We start from the raw sequence: 18,334 nt of genomic DNA, 5'->3' as shown, positions 1-18,334 counted from the left end.
AATTTAAATTGTGTACTTGGAATTATAAGGTTCTGCCTGTGTAGAGTGCAGTTCTGAAATAATGAGCATCAAATTAAATTTACTATTTTGCTTGATGCTTGTAGCACCCAATAATGTGATAATTTTCTGAAAATGTGATAAATTTGCACTTAACTTGATTGAAAATGCAATTAATCCCAATGATGTAATTATTTGACCAATAATGTAATTAACGTACTAATAATGTAGTGTAATGTGTAATACCCAACTAAAATGTTGGGATTTTTTAAACAGCACAAAGCAAGGCAAACTTTGTCTTATCAAGAAATAAAATTACCATATATTTTTTTTAACTTTTACTCCATTATACCCCCATTATAATCTATGAGCTTGCGATTGAGTGTGAGTAAAAAAAAGAAAAAAATTAATTAAAAAGACTCTTAAGAATGAGGGTCAACTTTGGTCTTTAATTTGATAGAGATTTTAATTCTACATAAAGCCTAGAGTTAACAATTCAAAAATATGAAATCATTGAGGCTTAAATGACACTAGCAGTATTATAATGTTGTATACCTTCATACTTTATAATTTCATTAAAAAAAAACAACAATATTTTTGGTCAAAAATCTGCTGTGTTTCCCCTTTGTAAATCATACTAAAACAATATAAAGCATGCAACACTGCGAACATCATAAACATATGATAAACTTCATTAAATAAATCAGACAGAGCCTAATAATTCCAACTGCACAAAATATTTGGCCACACTAAGATGACCTAAAAAACTTCAGGAGATTGCTTCCTTGCTTTCTAACCAACAATGTGAAGCCATTGGGCTCACACTGTACACAAGTTCCCTTTTTCCCTCCATCTGCCGTGCGCTCACTACAGCAGGTGCAATGTCTTGTACCTTTAACTTTAGCCCCTCTTTTCCCAGCCAATTTGAGATGCCTTCTGCAGCACTTTGGGCATGAGAAACCCAACAGTGTAAATGACAAGAAAGGGTGATCTGCACATCCCAGCCACCGCATGCCTGGTGCACACAAACGGAAAGAAATGAGACCCTACGCTGTGCTATTTTTTTGTGGTGTGACAAAAACACAGTGAAAAGTGTTATTGTTTTACAAGCTGTGTTGTCGGGATGGTGGCATTGGTTAAAAAAAGCTTTGTCCTTCAACTGGAAGACTAGAGATCAAGCAGAGAGTCAGTAAACATCTCTGGTTAAGAATCCTACAGCAGGAAACTGAAATCCTGCTGTGCAGCTTACCCTTTCAGATGGGGTTAGTAAACCCCAACCCCTCTTTACAGGAATCGTTTTATTGCTTTTAAGCCCCATCTAGTGGCTGTAAACTGTGTGTGCATGTGGCAGCGTGGCTGGGTTGTGGTCTCGAGCTGTCAACCGCTACAGAATAGTGGACACAAACAGCCAGGGACCGGCATCACTCTGTAAGGTGATGGTGCAATATGTGTTGGTTAGAAGCGGCAACGTTTTTGACGCAACATTTGAAGATGCTTTTTTAAAAGAAGGTAAAAGTTGCCCCGTCAATAAATAGCATGACTAATGAGCCAGCTGTCATCTGTTAGAGTGACAGACTGAGCTTTAGCGGACACATTGAACAGGTTATCATCATTATCTATGACTAATAAATATCATTAGGGCTAAATCTGTCCAATTATAGCCTTTCCTTGTGATTAATTAGCAGGATTTTAATCATCTTAACAAGGATTAAAGCCTTAACTGATATTGAGGATTCCCAGCTGATGCATTTTACTTTAGTTGTTAATTAATTCCCTTACAAAGGAGCTACAAAAATCCTGAGCGGAGCTAAAGTGTCAGTCAACTGACTTTTCTGAGGTGTCATTTGAGGCCAACTTAAACAAAGAACTGGGAATCTCTGTGGGAAATTGGTACACAAATTCACTGAAGGGCTTTTCTGATGGACTGTAGCAGGTGTTCGGACGACTCCAGCTGTGAGCCGGTCTCTCTGACTGTTTGATCCAAAGGGCCGCAGACATATAGGCCATTGAAGGGATGAAAAGTTCCATCTTCGGAGATTTGGCCAGGTGTGGTGTTTGTGAGTGATAGAAAATGAAAGAGGGAGAAGGAGAAGGAGAAGCGAGAGAAAGAGGGATAGAGAAAAAGAGAGAAGATGCCACCTCCGCCCCCACTTCCTGTCTCTATGGTGGCTAAGACTCCCATATTCCAGGGGTGCAACTCTGTAAAGCTCCTCCAGGTTCAATGCTCAGAATCCATTCCTTCGAAGGATCAGGGCAAACTTGAAGTATCCGCAGCTGAAAGGTCATATCCATCTTCCCCCGAGTACTAATATTCATTGCAATGGGATTTCAGTCAAAAGGTCTTCATTACTGAAGTTATTGGAGGGGATGCCCTTCTATCTTACAAAGCGCACTTCACAATTTCACTAAGATTGCCTTTCAAACCTTTTCTTCTTTGGATTCGTTTGTAATAAGTTATGATGGGGATTTATACCGCCTCTTAGCAGCCCCTTAGCTAACTCCACAAAATCGGAATAGAGCGGAACCACAAGGAGGAGCGACACAAGAGTAAGGCCACCTTTAAGCTTGTAGAGACAGGGTAGTGGGTTCAGGCTCAGGACCAGGCCAGGCATACTGTTAGAGATGGAGCTTTTAGACTGGAGGAGGTGTTATGAGGCTTCACGGGAGTTGAAAGGAAACGGATGAATACAGAGGGGACCAGGTCAAATAATATGGAACAGAAATGACTGTAGGGTGGCTCCCCAAAGGGCAAAATGGGGGATACCTTTAGATTGTTATTCTTCCTGCAGCAAGCACTTTATCGGTTTGTGGAGAAGTTTCTAGATTTGTACCTCAGTTTTCTTAAATAAATATCAATTTACAGCTGATGGCATTTCTCATGTAAACCAATGATGGAAACTATTAAATGAAATATAGAGTGCTCTGTCTTACAAATATGACGTAACTGAGGGACAATTTTAGAAGCTTTTTCCGCCTAACTATCTGACAATGGAAAAAACAACAGCGTGAAACTCAAAATGTCAAACCATTCTTCTAACTTTCAGGAGTACACAATGCTAAAACACACAGTGAAGATGAGGAGACAGGGGGATGCTAAGGGAAAGGTTAGCACGGACAAATCACAATGAATCACGGTGGCCTACCGAGGTTCACTGTGAGCTTGACCCGGCCTCCATCCAGCTCAAGTCGCAGGGTGTCCGCCGACTCCTTGGAGGTGGTGGCCATGAGGAGTCCGTACGCCCGCTGAGACATGAAGCGCAGCGCCACGTCCTCCGCCTCCGTGTGCATGGTGACCGGCATGATGATCTTCAGGTACATGCTGCCGTCGTAGCTCAGCACCGTCGCCTCTGGATGAGGTTGTGAGGGAGAGAGGACAGGAGAGGGACAGAGATGAGTGGGAGGTCGACTGGATACGACAGACCAGTATCAACAGCCGAATTCAAGCGTCAGTCAAATTCAATGTCAGTCTAAATGACATAGAAATCTTAATTATCTTTGGACAATCTTTCCATTAGATGTACTTGATTACCAGATTCAGCAAACACTGAACAATTTAGTTAAAACTAGACTAAAACTTTTCAAATTTGTCTCATTATATCAAACAAAACAGGTTTGACCTTACACCATCCTATAGCCTAATGAGATGAAAAAACAACAGTGTCATAACCATTCCATATGTAACCAGAATGTAAAGGGACAGTTCACTCCAAGGCCAAAAAAAAATATTTTTCTTCTAACCTGTGGTGCTCTTTATCAATGTAGAGTCAAAATGCCAAAAAAAGTACATTGAAAAACTCAACAGCAATGTCTCTTTACAGAAATCACAACCTGGTTACTCAAGGTAATCCACAGACCTTGTTGTGAGCAGTTTCATGTAAGAACTATTTTCTTACTACTGAATTACACACACCAACCAGACTACTGAGCAGAAGGAAGTGCGCATCTACTGCTAACTGAACTTGCACCATGGAGCTAGCTAACATTTCAGCTCAGCAAAGGTGGGAGCCACCGATGTTGACATCTCGTGCTATCACAAGCCCAACGTACATGAGTTGCACGCTTCATTCTGAGCCATACTTGTAGCTCGATAGAGAAAGAATAGAGAGCAAATTGTTTCTATTATCTTGAGTAACCAGGTCATGATTTCTGGAAAGAGACATTGCTGTGTAGATTTTCAAAACATTTTTCTTTTTTTGAGTGGCATCTAGTTCTGTTATATTGGAAAGAGGGGAGACGTCTCTACAGCCGATATCTCACACTCAACAACTCACACCAAAACAGACTGATTAACAGCACTACAGGTGAGAGAAAAAACATGTATTTTCAAATTTGGAGTGAACTCCCCCCTTAAAATTTGATTACATTTGAATTGTTACAAGTAAAGGCAGAAAAACACCATATCTCGTGTAAGGCTGAAGAATATGGTCAAACCATGTTGTTTGATAAAATGAGACAAATATTGAAAAAAAAAGAAAAAGAAAGAAAGAACATGTTCTAAATCTAGTTTTAACCAGATTTGTATCCTTTGTTAAAACTGGGATTTAAGTTTTTCAGACCAGACGACTGCTCAAATAAAAGGATAATCAAACAATTTTCAGTATCATTTATGTTGAATGATTTGGAGGTGAACTGTCCCTTTAAGCAATATCTCATTTTTGTAAACACAATAATATTTAGATGCCATATCTACAACATGAAATCAAGGCAACATTCAGTGAGAATCATGATCAAAGTCGTATGTGTCTTATCACACTTATCACTGTGACCAAAAGATGATGTCAATCATTGCTGCACTTCTCAGGCATCTCAAAAGTTTGATGACAGCATGTTCACTACCCCTTGGCCTTGGTCTGTTTTGTCTTCTTGTAATTGCATTTTTATGATGTGTTTCATGTAATTTTCTTAATGCATGTTATTTTGTCTTTATTTGTTCCAAGCTAATATCTGGTGTGTGCAGAGTATGCTCTTTACATCTCTATTATGTTTTGATCAGATGAAAAGTCTATAATCCAACAAACAAAATGAAAGTATTCATTAGTACAAAAGAAAGGAAACTACAGTAAATATTCATAACGAATACAATGTCAGGCATAGATGCATGTCAAAAACAAAAGTGCAGCTGGTTTCCGACACATCCTCATTCACACCAGGCACAACCACCATCTCTCTAGAATCAGCCATGCCATAAATAGACCGCTGTGTAGAGTGACAGTTCCCTGAGTAGTGCTCTTATTTTGCAGTGTGGGTCGATGTGCGTCACCAAGGGCTAACATGACTCATTGTCACAGTAAAAATCTCATGTTTAGGTTTTGGGAAATGATGTTGAAGATACAGAGACATCCCTGCTGGATGTGCAAACAGGTAGATAGCAGCAGTGTTTCAAAAGATTCATACAAACTGGACTAACACAACCCTGTTGTCTTTTTTTAAAACCTCACTTACATAAAATGTGATAAAATACCATTAAAACATTATTCTATCAAAGCAATCAGTAGCACGCAAAGAAAATTCATTAACACCAGCTCAAAACACCATCGATGCTTTCAGTTCATGGGCTTGGAGGCATCTTGTAATATCCTCTAGGTTTTCTTCATCTTGTCAATATCATTGATTTTCCTTACACTCTGTTAATCTATGCACTCAGCCTGAGAAATATAGGGCTGGTTATTAAAAAAAGTTCCTTGCACCACATCCCTGCAGTAACACAAAGCTCCACTAGATGGCAAAAGAGTTTCACTGAAACCAAACCTGTCATCTAAGCACCCAAAGACAAAACTGTTAAAATATCACCCTTCAAAATAAAGACATTTCATCCTCTACCTCCACTGTCCTGATTTGAATCCAATCTCTCCTTCCCTCATTACCCTCCTTGTCCCTCAAAATCCCATACTGTCATGGCTCACTCACCCCTGTGGACGTGCAAAGACAAACCATGAAGCGAGGCGCCTGCAGCTAATTGGAATGAATCAGACGTACGTGGTGCTATTTGACTGGCTCACCTCCCCTCGCTGTGGCGTACGCGCCACCTGGGTTTGCGTGACTGACACAGATGTCGGCAGTAGGCCCCGCTGCTCTATCACACTGCTGCCGGCCCCTCAGTGCTTCAGCTACCATTCTCCCCCTCCCAGCCAGCGGACCCTAATGCCACCCAGCCTCGGGTGGCATTTGGTTCACTCCCTGTGGAGTGCTCACTCTACCCATACAGCAGCTGCTTGGTTCAGTGAAATACAAGGCAGCACACTGTTGAAATGCTCATTCTACACTTGTTTTCTGGCTCTGTTTTATTGGATGGAGTTTACAACACTATTCTGTAAACATTGTAAAACATCAACAATTTTGCAAGTTTTCATAGTTCCATGTTTTGACCATCTGTGGTGTATGAGGCCATGATTATAAGAAGTCAGTATTTGCTTAAATGTACTAATGGTTATTGTATCCATCAGCGTGTCCTGTTTGGAATAATGCAGTGGCATGTCTTTTCTGAATTTTGTATAGCACAACTAGCTCTGCCCCTTTTTGCTCTGTTATCCAACAACAGTGGAGCAAGCTTGAAACATGGTAGAACCTCAGTCAACTTTTCCTTTTCTCTTTTATACTTAGAAGTATTTGCTAGGCTTATCTATTTTGAAAAGAAAACCAAATACTGAGGATGGTTTAAAGATCTGGCTGAAGGTCTGTCACAATCCTTGTGGAAACACTGCATTGTGTATGGTCACTTAAGTTAGCTAATCTTAGCAAAAAGCCAGCTAACTAGCTGGCTAACATATAGCCACATCAAGGGTTAGCCTAATGTCAGATCAACAAACATATCTGTAAAAAGGCAGATGGGTTGGCTGTTGTCATATTTTTAGGATGACAAATTTTGTTCAGAAAAGATCAAGTCTTATGTCCCATTTGTGCCCTGAAGTAACAGGACTTTAGATAAGTCAGCTGTTTGCTCTTGCAATCTACATTGATGCAATGCTGTTTTTGAACCTGCTATGAATTCTAGTGCGCTGAAAGACCTCGGAGTCTTGGTCCCTTCACCCATTAAGACACCCATTCCCTCCAACATCCCCCTCCTTACCTATCTCACAGTTGGTCCCGAGGTATCCGGTGCCGATGCAATCACATATGTAGCGGTTCCAGCCCTCTTTGCACAGACCTCCGTTGCCACAGGGGGCGCTGCTGCACCTCTTCTGCAGTTCACGGGTGCAGAAACTGCTGACACCAAACGCGCTCTGGATCTCTGCGAGGCGGCGGACGTCGCGGCTCTTGCCGTCGATGAAGAGGTCGCGGACGCAGCCTACATAGCCGTAGTTGAGCAGCGCCGTCCACACCTCAGGCGGCAAGATGAGGTCTGACTTGGACTCGGGCAGCCCGCCCAGGTACATATCGCTGTCCAGGTCCAGGATTTCACTGCCCTCTGGGGAGCTGAAGGGCATGCTGCGGCTGTTGACGGAGATAGATCCTAAAACACAGAAACAAAAAACAAGTTACCTAATAAAGAAAGTCTTTAATGTTGTGAAGTTGTCTGCATGTATATGAGCATGCTTGTATTAAGTGAGAGATTAAAAGTGTGTTTTAATGACTCAATGACACAGTACAGCACAATAAAGTAGTGTGTGGTCCGGAAAGGTGGGTGAGTGGACGAGAGGTCAAGTGGTTGAGTGAGTGGGCAAATGAGTGAATTGTTGGGAGGGAGGAGCAGCAAGTGGATAATTTAGGGACATAGAGCACAGACAGAGGGACATACCAGAGACAGGGAGAATAGATGATGGTGGAGTGTATGTGCGTGTGTGTCTAATGTGTCTGTAATAGGCTAAATGGAGGAGAAGGGAAGCAGAATGCAGCAGGGAGTGGGTGAAACAAAAGGCCCTCTATCTTTCTGTGATTAACGACTCCGTCTTAATTTTCTATTAAAAGCCAATTACAGCAGGAGCAGCAGTGAGATCACATGCATGCGCGCACACACATACACACACACACTCGTTCACACCCTTCCTCATTATAAGACGCCATTAGGGGAAGATATAATGTCCTAGGTGCTTGCCCACCTACAGATCATTCATCAGACACCAGACACTCCAGCATGCAGATGCCCCTGTTTGTGCCCACGCTCAGACCAAACATCAAGTCTCTTCATGTAAGAAAAATAAACTGACATCAACAGATTCCACAGTGTCATTAATAGCATGTGTGACCATTTCTTAGCTTTGGTCTTAACATGCTTGGATTAGCATGGAGAGCTAGATGGTCTTAGATTGTGTCAAGGCCAATTCAGTCTCCTTTTCTGTGACAAATGTGCAACACTATCCAAGTGCTTCTAATCCAGTGAACTCTTCCAAACAGCTGCCTAAAGAAGCTACAAAAAACAAGGGGAATATCATTACATTATGCACATGTTTAATGAGAGTGCACATTTGTGGTATTCTAAGATAGTGTGGAGCTACTTAGTCTCAACTGTAAAGGTGCGAATAAGAACAAATGCATGTGAGTTAGCAAGTTCTGAAGAGCTATTTTTTTGCTATTTCAATGCATTTACAAGCGTGCACAGGCCTAGAATTACCGCTCACAGTTGTATGCCTCCAGGAACCGCACAAGTTGTCGTTACAGTTGACATCCATGTCTGTCCACGCTCATAATTAGCCATGCTGTTGACATTGCTTTAAACGTGAATGCAAGGAAGTTACAAAATTCTGAAACAAGGATGCTTCACACACATCTTTCCCCGGCAGCACAGAGGATCTATACAATCAGCACAGTTTCAAGACCGACACCCAAGATTAGTGTTAACAATAATTTTATCAGTATTTGACCAAATGTCTCCCCTTCTGTTCCTCAGTTATAGCTTTGAATAAAGGCCAGAAAGGCTGTTTTGCAGTGGAGCAAATACATAAAATATCACCAATTCATAATATTATCCTACTAGACATTTGTGTGAAATGCTGTCATTATTAGTTCTTGAGTAATGGCCAAAAACATATTTTTGACGTCACAGTGACCTTTGACCACCATAATCTTATCAGTTCAGTGTTGAGTCCAAGTGGACTTTGGTGCCAAAATTGAGGAAATTCCTTCAAAGCACTCTTGAGATATTGCATTCACGAGAATGAGATGGATACAAGGTCACAGTGACCGTTAAATTCTAATCAGTACATCCTTAAGTCCAAGTGAACGCTTGTGCCAAATTTGAAGAAATTCACCCAAGTTGTTCTTGAGATACTGCGTTCTCAACAATGATGTGGACAAAGTCAACGTGAGCTTGACCTTTGACCAACACCTAATCTGTCACTGTTAGTGGATGTTTGTGCGAAATTTGAAAAGATTCCCTCAAGGTCTTGAGATATCACATTCATGAGAATGAGAAGCCAAAGTGACCTCTGACCCAGAAACTCTAATCAGTTCATTTTTAACTCAAAGTGGATGTTTGTGCCAAAGAAATTCATTCAAGATGTTCTTGAGAGTCAAGTCATAGTGACATTTGACCACCCAAATCTTATCAATACATCCTTGAATCTAAGTCAATGCTTGTGCCAAATCTGAAGAAATTCCCTCAAGGCTAAATTTTTTTTGGTGATTTTTTGATATTTTAAAAAGGGTTTGTTGATTGTCGACTGGAGTATTGTATAACTGCAGTATCAACTCTTTCGGTACAAATCTCTCTGATCTTCTGACATGTTACTAATTGTGAAGATGAATTTTTCAAGGGTCAATGTAAATTAAAGTGGTGTAACACACATCTAATTGTCAGAAATCTGTCTCTCAATGCAGAAATAATAATGGGACTGTTTGTAAATTGCAGATCATCGATTGTTGGACAAAAACGCAAACACAGTTAGCACATGCACAAATTCTACACCAGCTGGCAGTTTCAACGTAACAAGCACTCCTCACCTTTCCTCCCCTCCCTCTGGAAATCCACATGACACCATTCCCCGTCATTGACCTTCTTGTTGCTGGCCTTCAGCTTTGTTTTTCCAGAGCCCATATCGATCAGCAGGTACAAATACCCCTCCAGCAGCTCCATGGCAAAGTAATCAGTCTTCAGTTCCCTTCCAGGCTTCTGCTCTTTGGGACCCTGAGGACGGCCGTGGCTGAAGAGCAGGAGCCCGCTGGGCTCTGTAGTGCGGAAGTCAAAGGAGATAGATCCTGTCTTCTTGGTGTTCCACTTGGGCAGGGAGATGTAGGACTCGGGGGTCTCAAAGGTGACTGGGTCCAGGGCCGCCACGTCCTCGCAGCGGAACACCAGGTCACCATTCAGGGTGATTTTAGGGTCGCGCTCGATGGCCAGCCGTGACAGCTCCAGCTTAAAGTCGTTGTTCTTGTACACCACCTGGTAAGCAGAGAGGGGAGAGAGGTTATAATTAATCATGATATCAGAAGATTATAATAAAAGAAGCAACGAAATGACACCAACCCTTAATGCCCTTCATTGGTTATCTGTGAGTTTTAGAATTGATTTAATGTTCTTGTCTACACAGAGATATTTATGAAGATGGATATTTTCCTGTGCGTATTGGCCTCTCATTAACACCTAAACACAGTTTTACGTCACTAAAACTCCGATTTTTTTGAGTTGTATCCATGTGTAGATGCAAAACGAAGTGTTTGGAAAACAATGATCATCTCCTCAATTTGTACTTGCCCTCTAGGCTTTGTGTAATCCACATGCGCTCAAAACAGTTACAACAATGGCTGACTAGCGGTTTGCAAACATCTTTTGTTTCGTTTCGTTTCATTATTTTAACAATGATGACAGCATGATGACTTATCATCCCACAAACAAAAAGCTAGGGAAAAAAATCAGACAAATACATAACAATATAATCACAATGAAAAAGGGAAATAAAAAAAATAAATGGATCACTTTGAAAAAAACAAATAAAATATATATGACAGGTAGAGCGTAATTATAGTATAGCAAATTTTCTCCCATTCCACACTGTGTTGTGCTATTTTACAATTAGTAGCAATATTTCTTTCTATAAGAAACTGACTTCACGCTGTACTTTTTCTGAATCTTAAAATTTAATTTGTCCTTGATTGAGTGTTAAAAATATTTAACCAAACAGAAAAATTGTATTTATCAAACATTTGTAAATATTTTGTCAGCACTTAAAGGTCAAACAGCTACTTTGCTACACCTCTTCAAAGACAAATAGTGGCGTCTGCTGGCCCGCTGTTATTTGGTCCACTTGAGTGTCTGCTTTCGAAGACTACCAAAAAAGGGTTATTTTGGATCAGGCCTGATTGAACCAGCAGATGGTGGTAATATGTTGAGACGAGAGTAAGGAAAATTTTAACGTCCCAAGCATCACCCGTGTCATTCATGTATCTTAGAGTGAGTTCTTTTGTCCTAACATCAAGGGGGAATCAACAGTGATGAGATCTCCTGTGGGTGTTTTGAAAAAGGTAGCCTGTACTGAGGAGGTTTTGGAGTTGTTACATTCTAGTGTGGACAAGATGACAAAATTCTTCTTTTAAAAAGATATGCTTTTTCCTGAAGCCATAAATGGTCCAACTTCAGCTTATATCTGTGATCTGCTAACTCCCTTTTCATTTATTATTAGATAGACAGACAGATAGATTGGGAGACTTTATTGTCCACTTCAGTGGAAATTTGTCTTTGGCTTTGCTCAGACACAGCAAAGATTCATAAAAACACAAATACAATAGTGCAAACAGGCAGGTAGGAGCAATAAATTATATAAATATAAAAAAAAAATAATAAAAGAGAGCACATTTTACAAAGCAGTAGTTTTCCCTAATACAATAATTCTGTGTTCATTGCCTGAATGGCATATGGAATAAAGGGCCATTATTATTTACTATGTTACTATTATTCAAAACATTATTATCATTATTAGTAGTAGTAGTAATAGAAGTAGCAGTAATGGCACCAGTAGCAGTGGCAGCAGTGTTAGTAAATTTTGATTATTATTTTTGAAATGGCAAATTGCTATAGCTTAAAACACAGCTGCAAGAGAGAAGAAGGTTTCGTCCATAATCCTGAGATCCCGCAGATGCATCCTAATTGCCCAAATTAATTTCAAGTGTCAGATATAGTGGCTGCTGGGAAATCTTGTCAGCACGGGGAAATGATGAATCAAGACATGAATGAAATACATGACGTTCTCTTGAACAGCAGTGTGAAACCACACCGTCATCTGTTTTTCTGTCTTTAAACAGCAACACCCTAACAGAGAAGTTTAGATCGGCAGCTCAGTGAATCATGCTCTGTTCACCACTGTACAGACTCTTAACTCACATCCAAGTGTACAAACTATTTGTTATTGTACTAAAAGTGTAGCTCAGACATGCCAGTGTGTACAGTTTGCACAATTAATGGAACAAAGTTAAAAGGCTCCAGGGGGATACTCAGACGCTTGGAGAAGTGAATGTTGCCCACGGCCTTAACGTAAATGTCTTCGTCAGCCTTTGATGAAATATGGCTCTATTGTTTCAGCTCAAAGTGTGTGTCTATGCCTCACTATATGCATTTATAATGGATTAAGTGCTAAAGGCAAAGTAAATTATCCTTGTCTTTCATAGTTTCTGTTCTCATTGTATTTGTTGAACACTCTGTAGACAGCGTTTTGAAGAGGCCGTCCTCAAGGTACTACTGTGAAGCAGCTGGGTTCTTTGCATATGTTTGTGTTTTCTCTCTCCTGATTGTAGTGCTCTTCACGCTCACATCCTCCCTGACAGGTTATAGGAATGTAGAGAAGCCGTTTCCTCTATCTTTGTTTTCTCGCGCCGTCGCAGCTATGAGGTTTAAGAAGAATGTACCAAAGCAGCACTAGACCAGCAGCTCCTGTCCTTTAGCGTTGCTAAATCACTGTTTTCTCAGCGGAGTCTGGCTTTCGAAGAAAGCGATGTAACAGCTTATTTTTTCCGTTCACATTAAGGTAAAGCAATGCAAATACTCTAAATATAACAAACAATTAAACTCATATAGATTTTTTTTTAGCAGGGTAAACTGTGCTTTGTTGCTGGCCCCCATTTACAGCAGTACATTTCTTGGACTCTTTCTCAAAACGGGGGGGGGGGGACTGACATTTAATGTTTGTAATATATTGTCTGTGGATAAGTAACTCATACAACTTCACTTCAAGAAATCTTAACTAACTATCACTTTAATAACATACAGTCTTATATTGATTTTCTTCCTTACATAGCCATTGATTTCTATTCCTATGGACAGACTATTAAAGTCAACTTTGATAAATTACTGAATATTCCCTCCATCTTGCTTCTTAAGGCATAAATAGCTATTTCGTCTCTACAAACTTCTGCTCAGCCCAAGACTGAACGCTGAAATTATCTGTGTATTTAGTCACCATTTGCTTTTGTTTGCATTGGCCTGTTTTCGAATTTGCACCGCTGAAAGGCTCGTCTTGTGCAATGCGGTTCACTGTATTGGCTTTTGACTATCTAATTTCACCAGACTGCTGCTGTCATTCCTCATTGTCTTTCACGGTATCTCTTTCAAACGCCCTCTGATCTTACCTTTTTTCTTTTTTTTTCCCACATGCATCCACACGCTCTCTCTCTCGCTTTCTCTCTCTCTCTCTCCACCTTCCTCCCTCTCGTCCTCTCTATCAAACACCACACCTACGCACAGGCACAGATGAACCGCGAGGACAAAGATATGCCGGGTTATTCTTGAACTTAAGCCTGCTTTGGTTATCTCCCACCTTGGCCACGCTACCACATGTACTGTACACCTCATAATGTCGTCATTAGCAGAGATTAGTCCTGGTAATTAGCGATGATAACGCTAAAACTGGCAGCTAATAAGGCGTGAGCTCTCCTGGCTTAAGGTGTTAGAAAAAGAGAGGGGTAGGTGAAAGGGAGAAAAGGCAGTGGGAGGAGGGAGATTTATTTCCATTTCATTTATTTTGAGGTATTTATTTTTGTTTATCCATGCTGCTCTGTTTCTACATAAAATGCAGCCTGCTGTTCTGCTTCTTTATAAGGGATCATACAGCATGTAGGGAGAAGATGAGGCAGGAAATAAAGCTGGCAACATGCTGGACCAGATGACTTTCAGAGCTTGTGTTGGGTGACTATGCTGAAGAATGCAAACTCACAGTTTAAAACTGGAGTCGGTTTCATTTTGGTGTCCTTGCCCAAAAATCCTATAATAAACTTTGAGCATATTGTAATTCAAGGGGTCTTGGAGAAAACTAGACTTCTGCTCCTGCTCTTGGCTCCATTTTCAGGATTTAAAAAATCTGGTCCTGATGGGACTTTGACAAATCAAAAAGAGAGGTTTCAGAGAGAGGGTGTTGCTATTGGCTGGTCTACAAATGCAGACACATCTGCACGTTCCTATAGTAAAAGTCTGATTCAACAGCCTACAGTCCTGCAGAGAAAGTTGCTACTCCAGCACTGGTGACAACACTGCAAAGACAAAAAAAAAGATTCACAAGGAGAGTTTGACAATAAATGAAAACAAAATATTTCCGTATTGGCAAAGTGTTAAACAAGACGGGTATCCACTACAGATTTACGAAAAACTTAAGCAATATTTTCAAAATGTCGATAAAACACAATTGCAAGATGACTGCATTTCCATTGAGTGATGTTGTTGACCTCTCCTCCCACAATAACATTCCAAGAAGCATAGTGATGGATGTTCAAAACATCAGCAGCTTTATTTATAGGACGCAAAAACATCTTTTTTTTAGCAACGCTTGTTGGACAACAGGTGAGCTATAAAAACATAAAAAAAAAGTGTTTTTAATTTTTTTCAAATCACCTGAAATACCACCCAAGCAAGCATAAATACTTTTCTGTAATACATTTTTTTCGAAATTGACGCGTTTCCATAAGGCATATTTTACATTCACAATTTCGATTTGAACAGTTTGAGGGTAAATGGAAACCCGCCTACACATGCAGAGAAAGTGTTGCTAATAGTCTTTCCTTCAACAAACAGGAGCCAAAGGCTCATGCAGCTTCAACTTCACGATTATGTAGCTAACGTTAGCTTGAGCCTCAAATCGCAGTGTGCTCTCCACTTCCCTCTCCGTCACTGTAGACCACGTGGCTGAATCAAGAGGCAAGGCAGGCAGCAGGCCCAGGGACAAATCCTCAGTCGGTAACAACCCCAATTTAGCCATCACAAACCCCAGCTCTGGGGACCCGACAGCTTAGACCCCCTGCCGGATCAGCAAGCTTCCTGTTATTGGCATTACACACACAGTGCGTACAATTAACTTTTTGAATCAGTTGCCAATCGCAGCCAATTTGGCTGGTAGAAAAAACAAACAGCCAAGCATATTTTTCACAAGCCAAAATAATAAATTGCCTTTTTTTTCTCACATGTTGATTTACTTCAGTAAAATTAATTGAGACAATATGGAATCTTAGAGAAGAGGCCAGAGCAAAATCTGAAGTAAAAATACTGGATATTTTTAACAGCTACTGCATTGACACTATCAATGTGAGAGGCAAAAAGAGTTTGCTGTGTTGGTTCAATTTACAGGGCCTCTGTCTTAATATCTCATAACCTTCATCAGTATGCACGCAGATTTAGCTCCCAGCAGACCAGGCTGGTGATAGTTTAGAGATCAGCTGATGTCTCGTGCTGTAAACAGAGAACAATCAACAGAACAAGTAGCGCTCAAGATGGCTTTGCTGCACCACACAGACCTGTGCGAGTGCCAGTGACACAGCGGCACAGAGCGGCAGAGCCATGCGCCCCTAAAAATGCACCACAGACTCTCAGCAGAGTTTAAAACATGACTATTTTGGCACAAATATTTACCCGCTAGTGTGGCAAATAACCTTCAGAGATTTTATCACATTTGGCGCTCGGCGGGTGTTAATTTGGGACCCCATCAACAGTTTTTACAGTGATTTCAAAGCACGGTGATCACACATGGTATCATGATAATTAAATTTTGAATGATATTACTGTTGGTTAATTTCACCACGGTTATCGTGATAACTGGAAACCGTTGCATACCTGAGGAGGAGAGAGAGGCAATTACACGTAGAGAAGGGCCGCAGTTGGCATTGAACCCGCGGCTGCAGCAGCAAGGACATGAGCCTTTGCACACGCGGCTCCAGCTCTACCACCGGAGCTAATAGGCACCCCAAAGCATGAATATTTTTTTATCTGTTTTCGATGTAAACAGATTCAGAGTCAATGAAAAATGATGTCAACAAGTCCATTTGACACTTTAGTCCAGATCAATAATTCAGTCATCAATCAATGGTTAAATTATCACAAAATTTTGTGTATGTTGGCAGGAGGACAAGTCCTAATGATGTTGGTAAGTCAAAATGTTCCCTTATTAACACTAGGGTCAATGCTAACACTAATGATGACCAGTTTTTCATTATATTTGCTGCGGTAATCTTGTTTCCTAGAAGATGAATGCTCGTGTCAGCTGTGACCCCTCCTTCACACCGATAGCCGCATAAAAAGTCCTATAATTCCTTGTAAAATAAACATCCGGATTCTAATTTGGTGATGATGATTACACACTGCTCATGAGAGGATGTGCCTTTTGATTTTGGAAACTGCATGAGCTTAACTCTGGCACTGCCCTCGCTACTTGAATCTAACCTAAAAGGTCAGCTGTGAACAAAAGATTGCTAAATGTCATGGACAAATTGCTGATTAGGGTCTAGAGGCTGCCACATGTAGCAATAACTGCATCTGACATCGCAAGAAGTCTTTGAAAATACTAATGAACACCAAACAATGTGTTTTACAAAGATTTGGTCTCTTAGTCATGACTGCACTCAAACCAGATGATTGGGCAGAGATGGGACATCACAAAGACATGACAGATTATCATGCCGGCTCTCAATATGTAATTGACGTCAAGACTCATGTCAGAGGGATTTGGTGGAATCCAACTTGTCTGAAATTGGAGCCAAAATAAAGGCTGGCGGCCAGAATTAGCTCGCTGTAACGTCAGCTGTGAGCGGCTATTGATAGCATGTGATCTTCAGCTAGAGCAGAACTGGAGGGCTTGATTTGTAGCATCTTCAATTCAATAAGCGCAAGACATGAAAATGCTGTGGTAGCCAGTTATTAAGTGTGTGACAAGATATCTTTTCACAGGCACTTAAGTCCCTCAGTGTGTCTCTGTAAAAGAATTTAAATATAAAAAGAGAGGAGGAGCTGGGGGGAACGGAAAACAAAAAGCAGAATGTCAAATAATGTAGGATAATACAACAGAGAGGCGTTCAGCAGTAACAGAGGAAGGTAGGTTAAAAACTGAGAGGGACAGAGCAACGCATAGGGGGACCAAGGTATGTGAGGCATGCAGGGCCAACTGTGAACAGTGGATCAAATAAGCTGTGCCTTTGTAAAGCAAAAGAGCCGGACGATGTGCACTCAGTCGGGGGCTGATTCTGTATAAACGCATGTGCTAACTTGGCATCTTGACCATATGCCTTCCTTTAATATCTTCAAAACCTCCAGGGTGACCGGCTTTAAACAGACATTTCTAATATGTGCTCTTTAATACTCGAAGGGCAAGTCTCTACCCATCATATAACGAGCTAAAGAAGAGATGCTCATCAGCTCTGTCCACTAATTAAAAGACCGTTGTCAAAGGTCTTCAAAATGTCGACATCGGATATCAGTTAATAATGTCCAGCAACACAGTTTTTGTCCCATCTTTTGATGTAATGATCTCTTCTGAATGCATTGACTCGTGCAGCAGAGCCATAGGGTCTTTTGTGTTGGATTAACTTCGTTGATATTTCTAAAATCAGGATGTGTGTGTGGGCCGGGACATGGACTGTGACTGGGCCAAAGCCTTCCTCAGGGTTGACTGCATTGATTTGTTTTGTCATTGAGCAACTCTGCAAATCTAACACCCTACAGGTCAGAATTACAAACAAAATAATTTTTGTCCTGATGTACATTGGGCTGTGAATATGACACATTTCAGGCCATATCATTGCCACAGATTCAAAGACAGTGAGCCAATTCAAGTTATTATTTGAAAACTATTGGCCAGATTTTCGTGAAACTTGATTAAAGGGTGTAGCATTGGCCAAGAAAGAACCTCTTACATTTTGGAGTGGATCCCAATCACAGAGCTGATATACAACTTATTTCTTTGACTTTTGTGAAGATAGCAAGCTACGGCTTTGACCTTGACAGAGTAATTTCTATTAATCCTAAAATAAAGTAAATGGCAGCAGAGGCGGAGCTAAGTCATTGTTTAGTCAGTTACAAGTAGGTCTCATGTCTTTGCACTTAAGTCTTAAGTTAAGACAGGTATGTCCCATATCTAGTTCCATGTCCTAAATTGGAGTTTCGAGACTTAAACAGGTTATAATGTCCTCTGATATATTGCTATTTTAAAAAGGATTACAT

The 18,334-nt window shown here is 40.7% G+C and overlaps 1 protein-coding gene across 3 annotated transcripts in view; it reads right to left on the bottom strand.

Annotated features, from left to right (window-relative positions):
• Window positions 1–18,334, bottom strand: part of nrxn2b (neurexin 2b) — an 883,386-nt gene that overhangs the window by 442,064 nt on the left and 422,988 nt on the right. For all 3 annotated transcript variants that reach the window (XM_088073122.1, XM_088073124.1, XM_088073123.1), the window contains 3 exons: window positions 9,874–10,312; window positions 7,064–7,447; window positions 3,141–3,344 (listed from right to left, as the gene is read on the bottom strand). In XM_088073122.1, the coding sequence (XP_087929248.1) occupies window positions 3,141–3,344; window positions 7,064–7,447; window positions 9,874–10,312 (1,027 nt within the window). The remainder of the gene's footprint in view (window positions 1–3,140; window positions 3,345–7,063; window positions 7,448–9,873; window positions 10,313–18,334) is intronic.

The sequence above is a fragment of the Plectropomus leopardus genome, chromosome 23, assembly GCF_026936395.1.
Source record: "Plectropomus leopardus strain MGB_pleo_1.0 chromosome 23, ASM2693639v1, whole genome shotgun sequence".
NCBI lineage: Eukaryota > Metazoa > Chordata > Actinopteri > Perciformes > Serranidae > Plectropomus > Plectropomus leopardus.
This window is presented reverse-complemented; position numbering and strand designations above follow the sequence as displayed.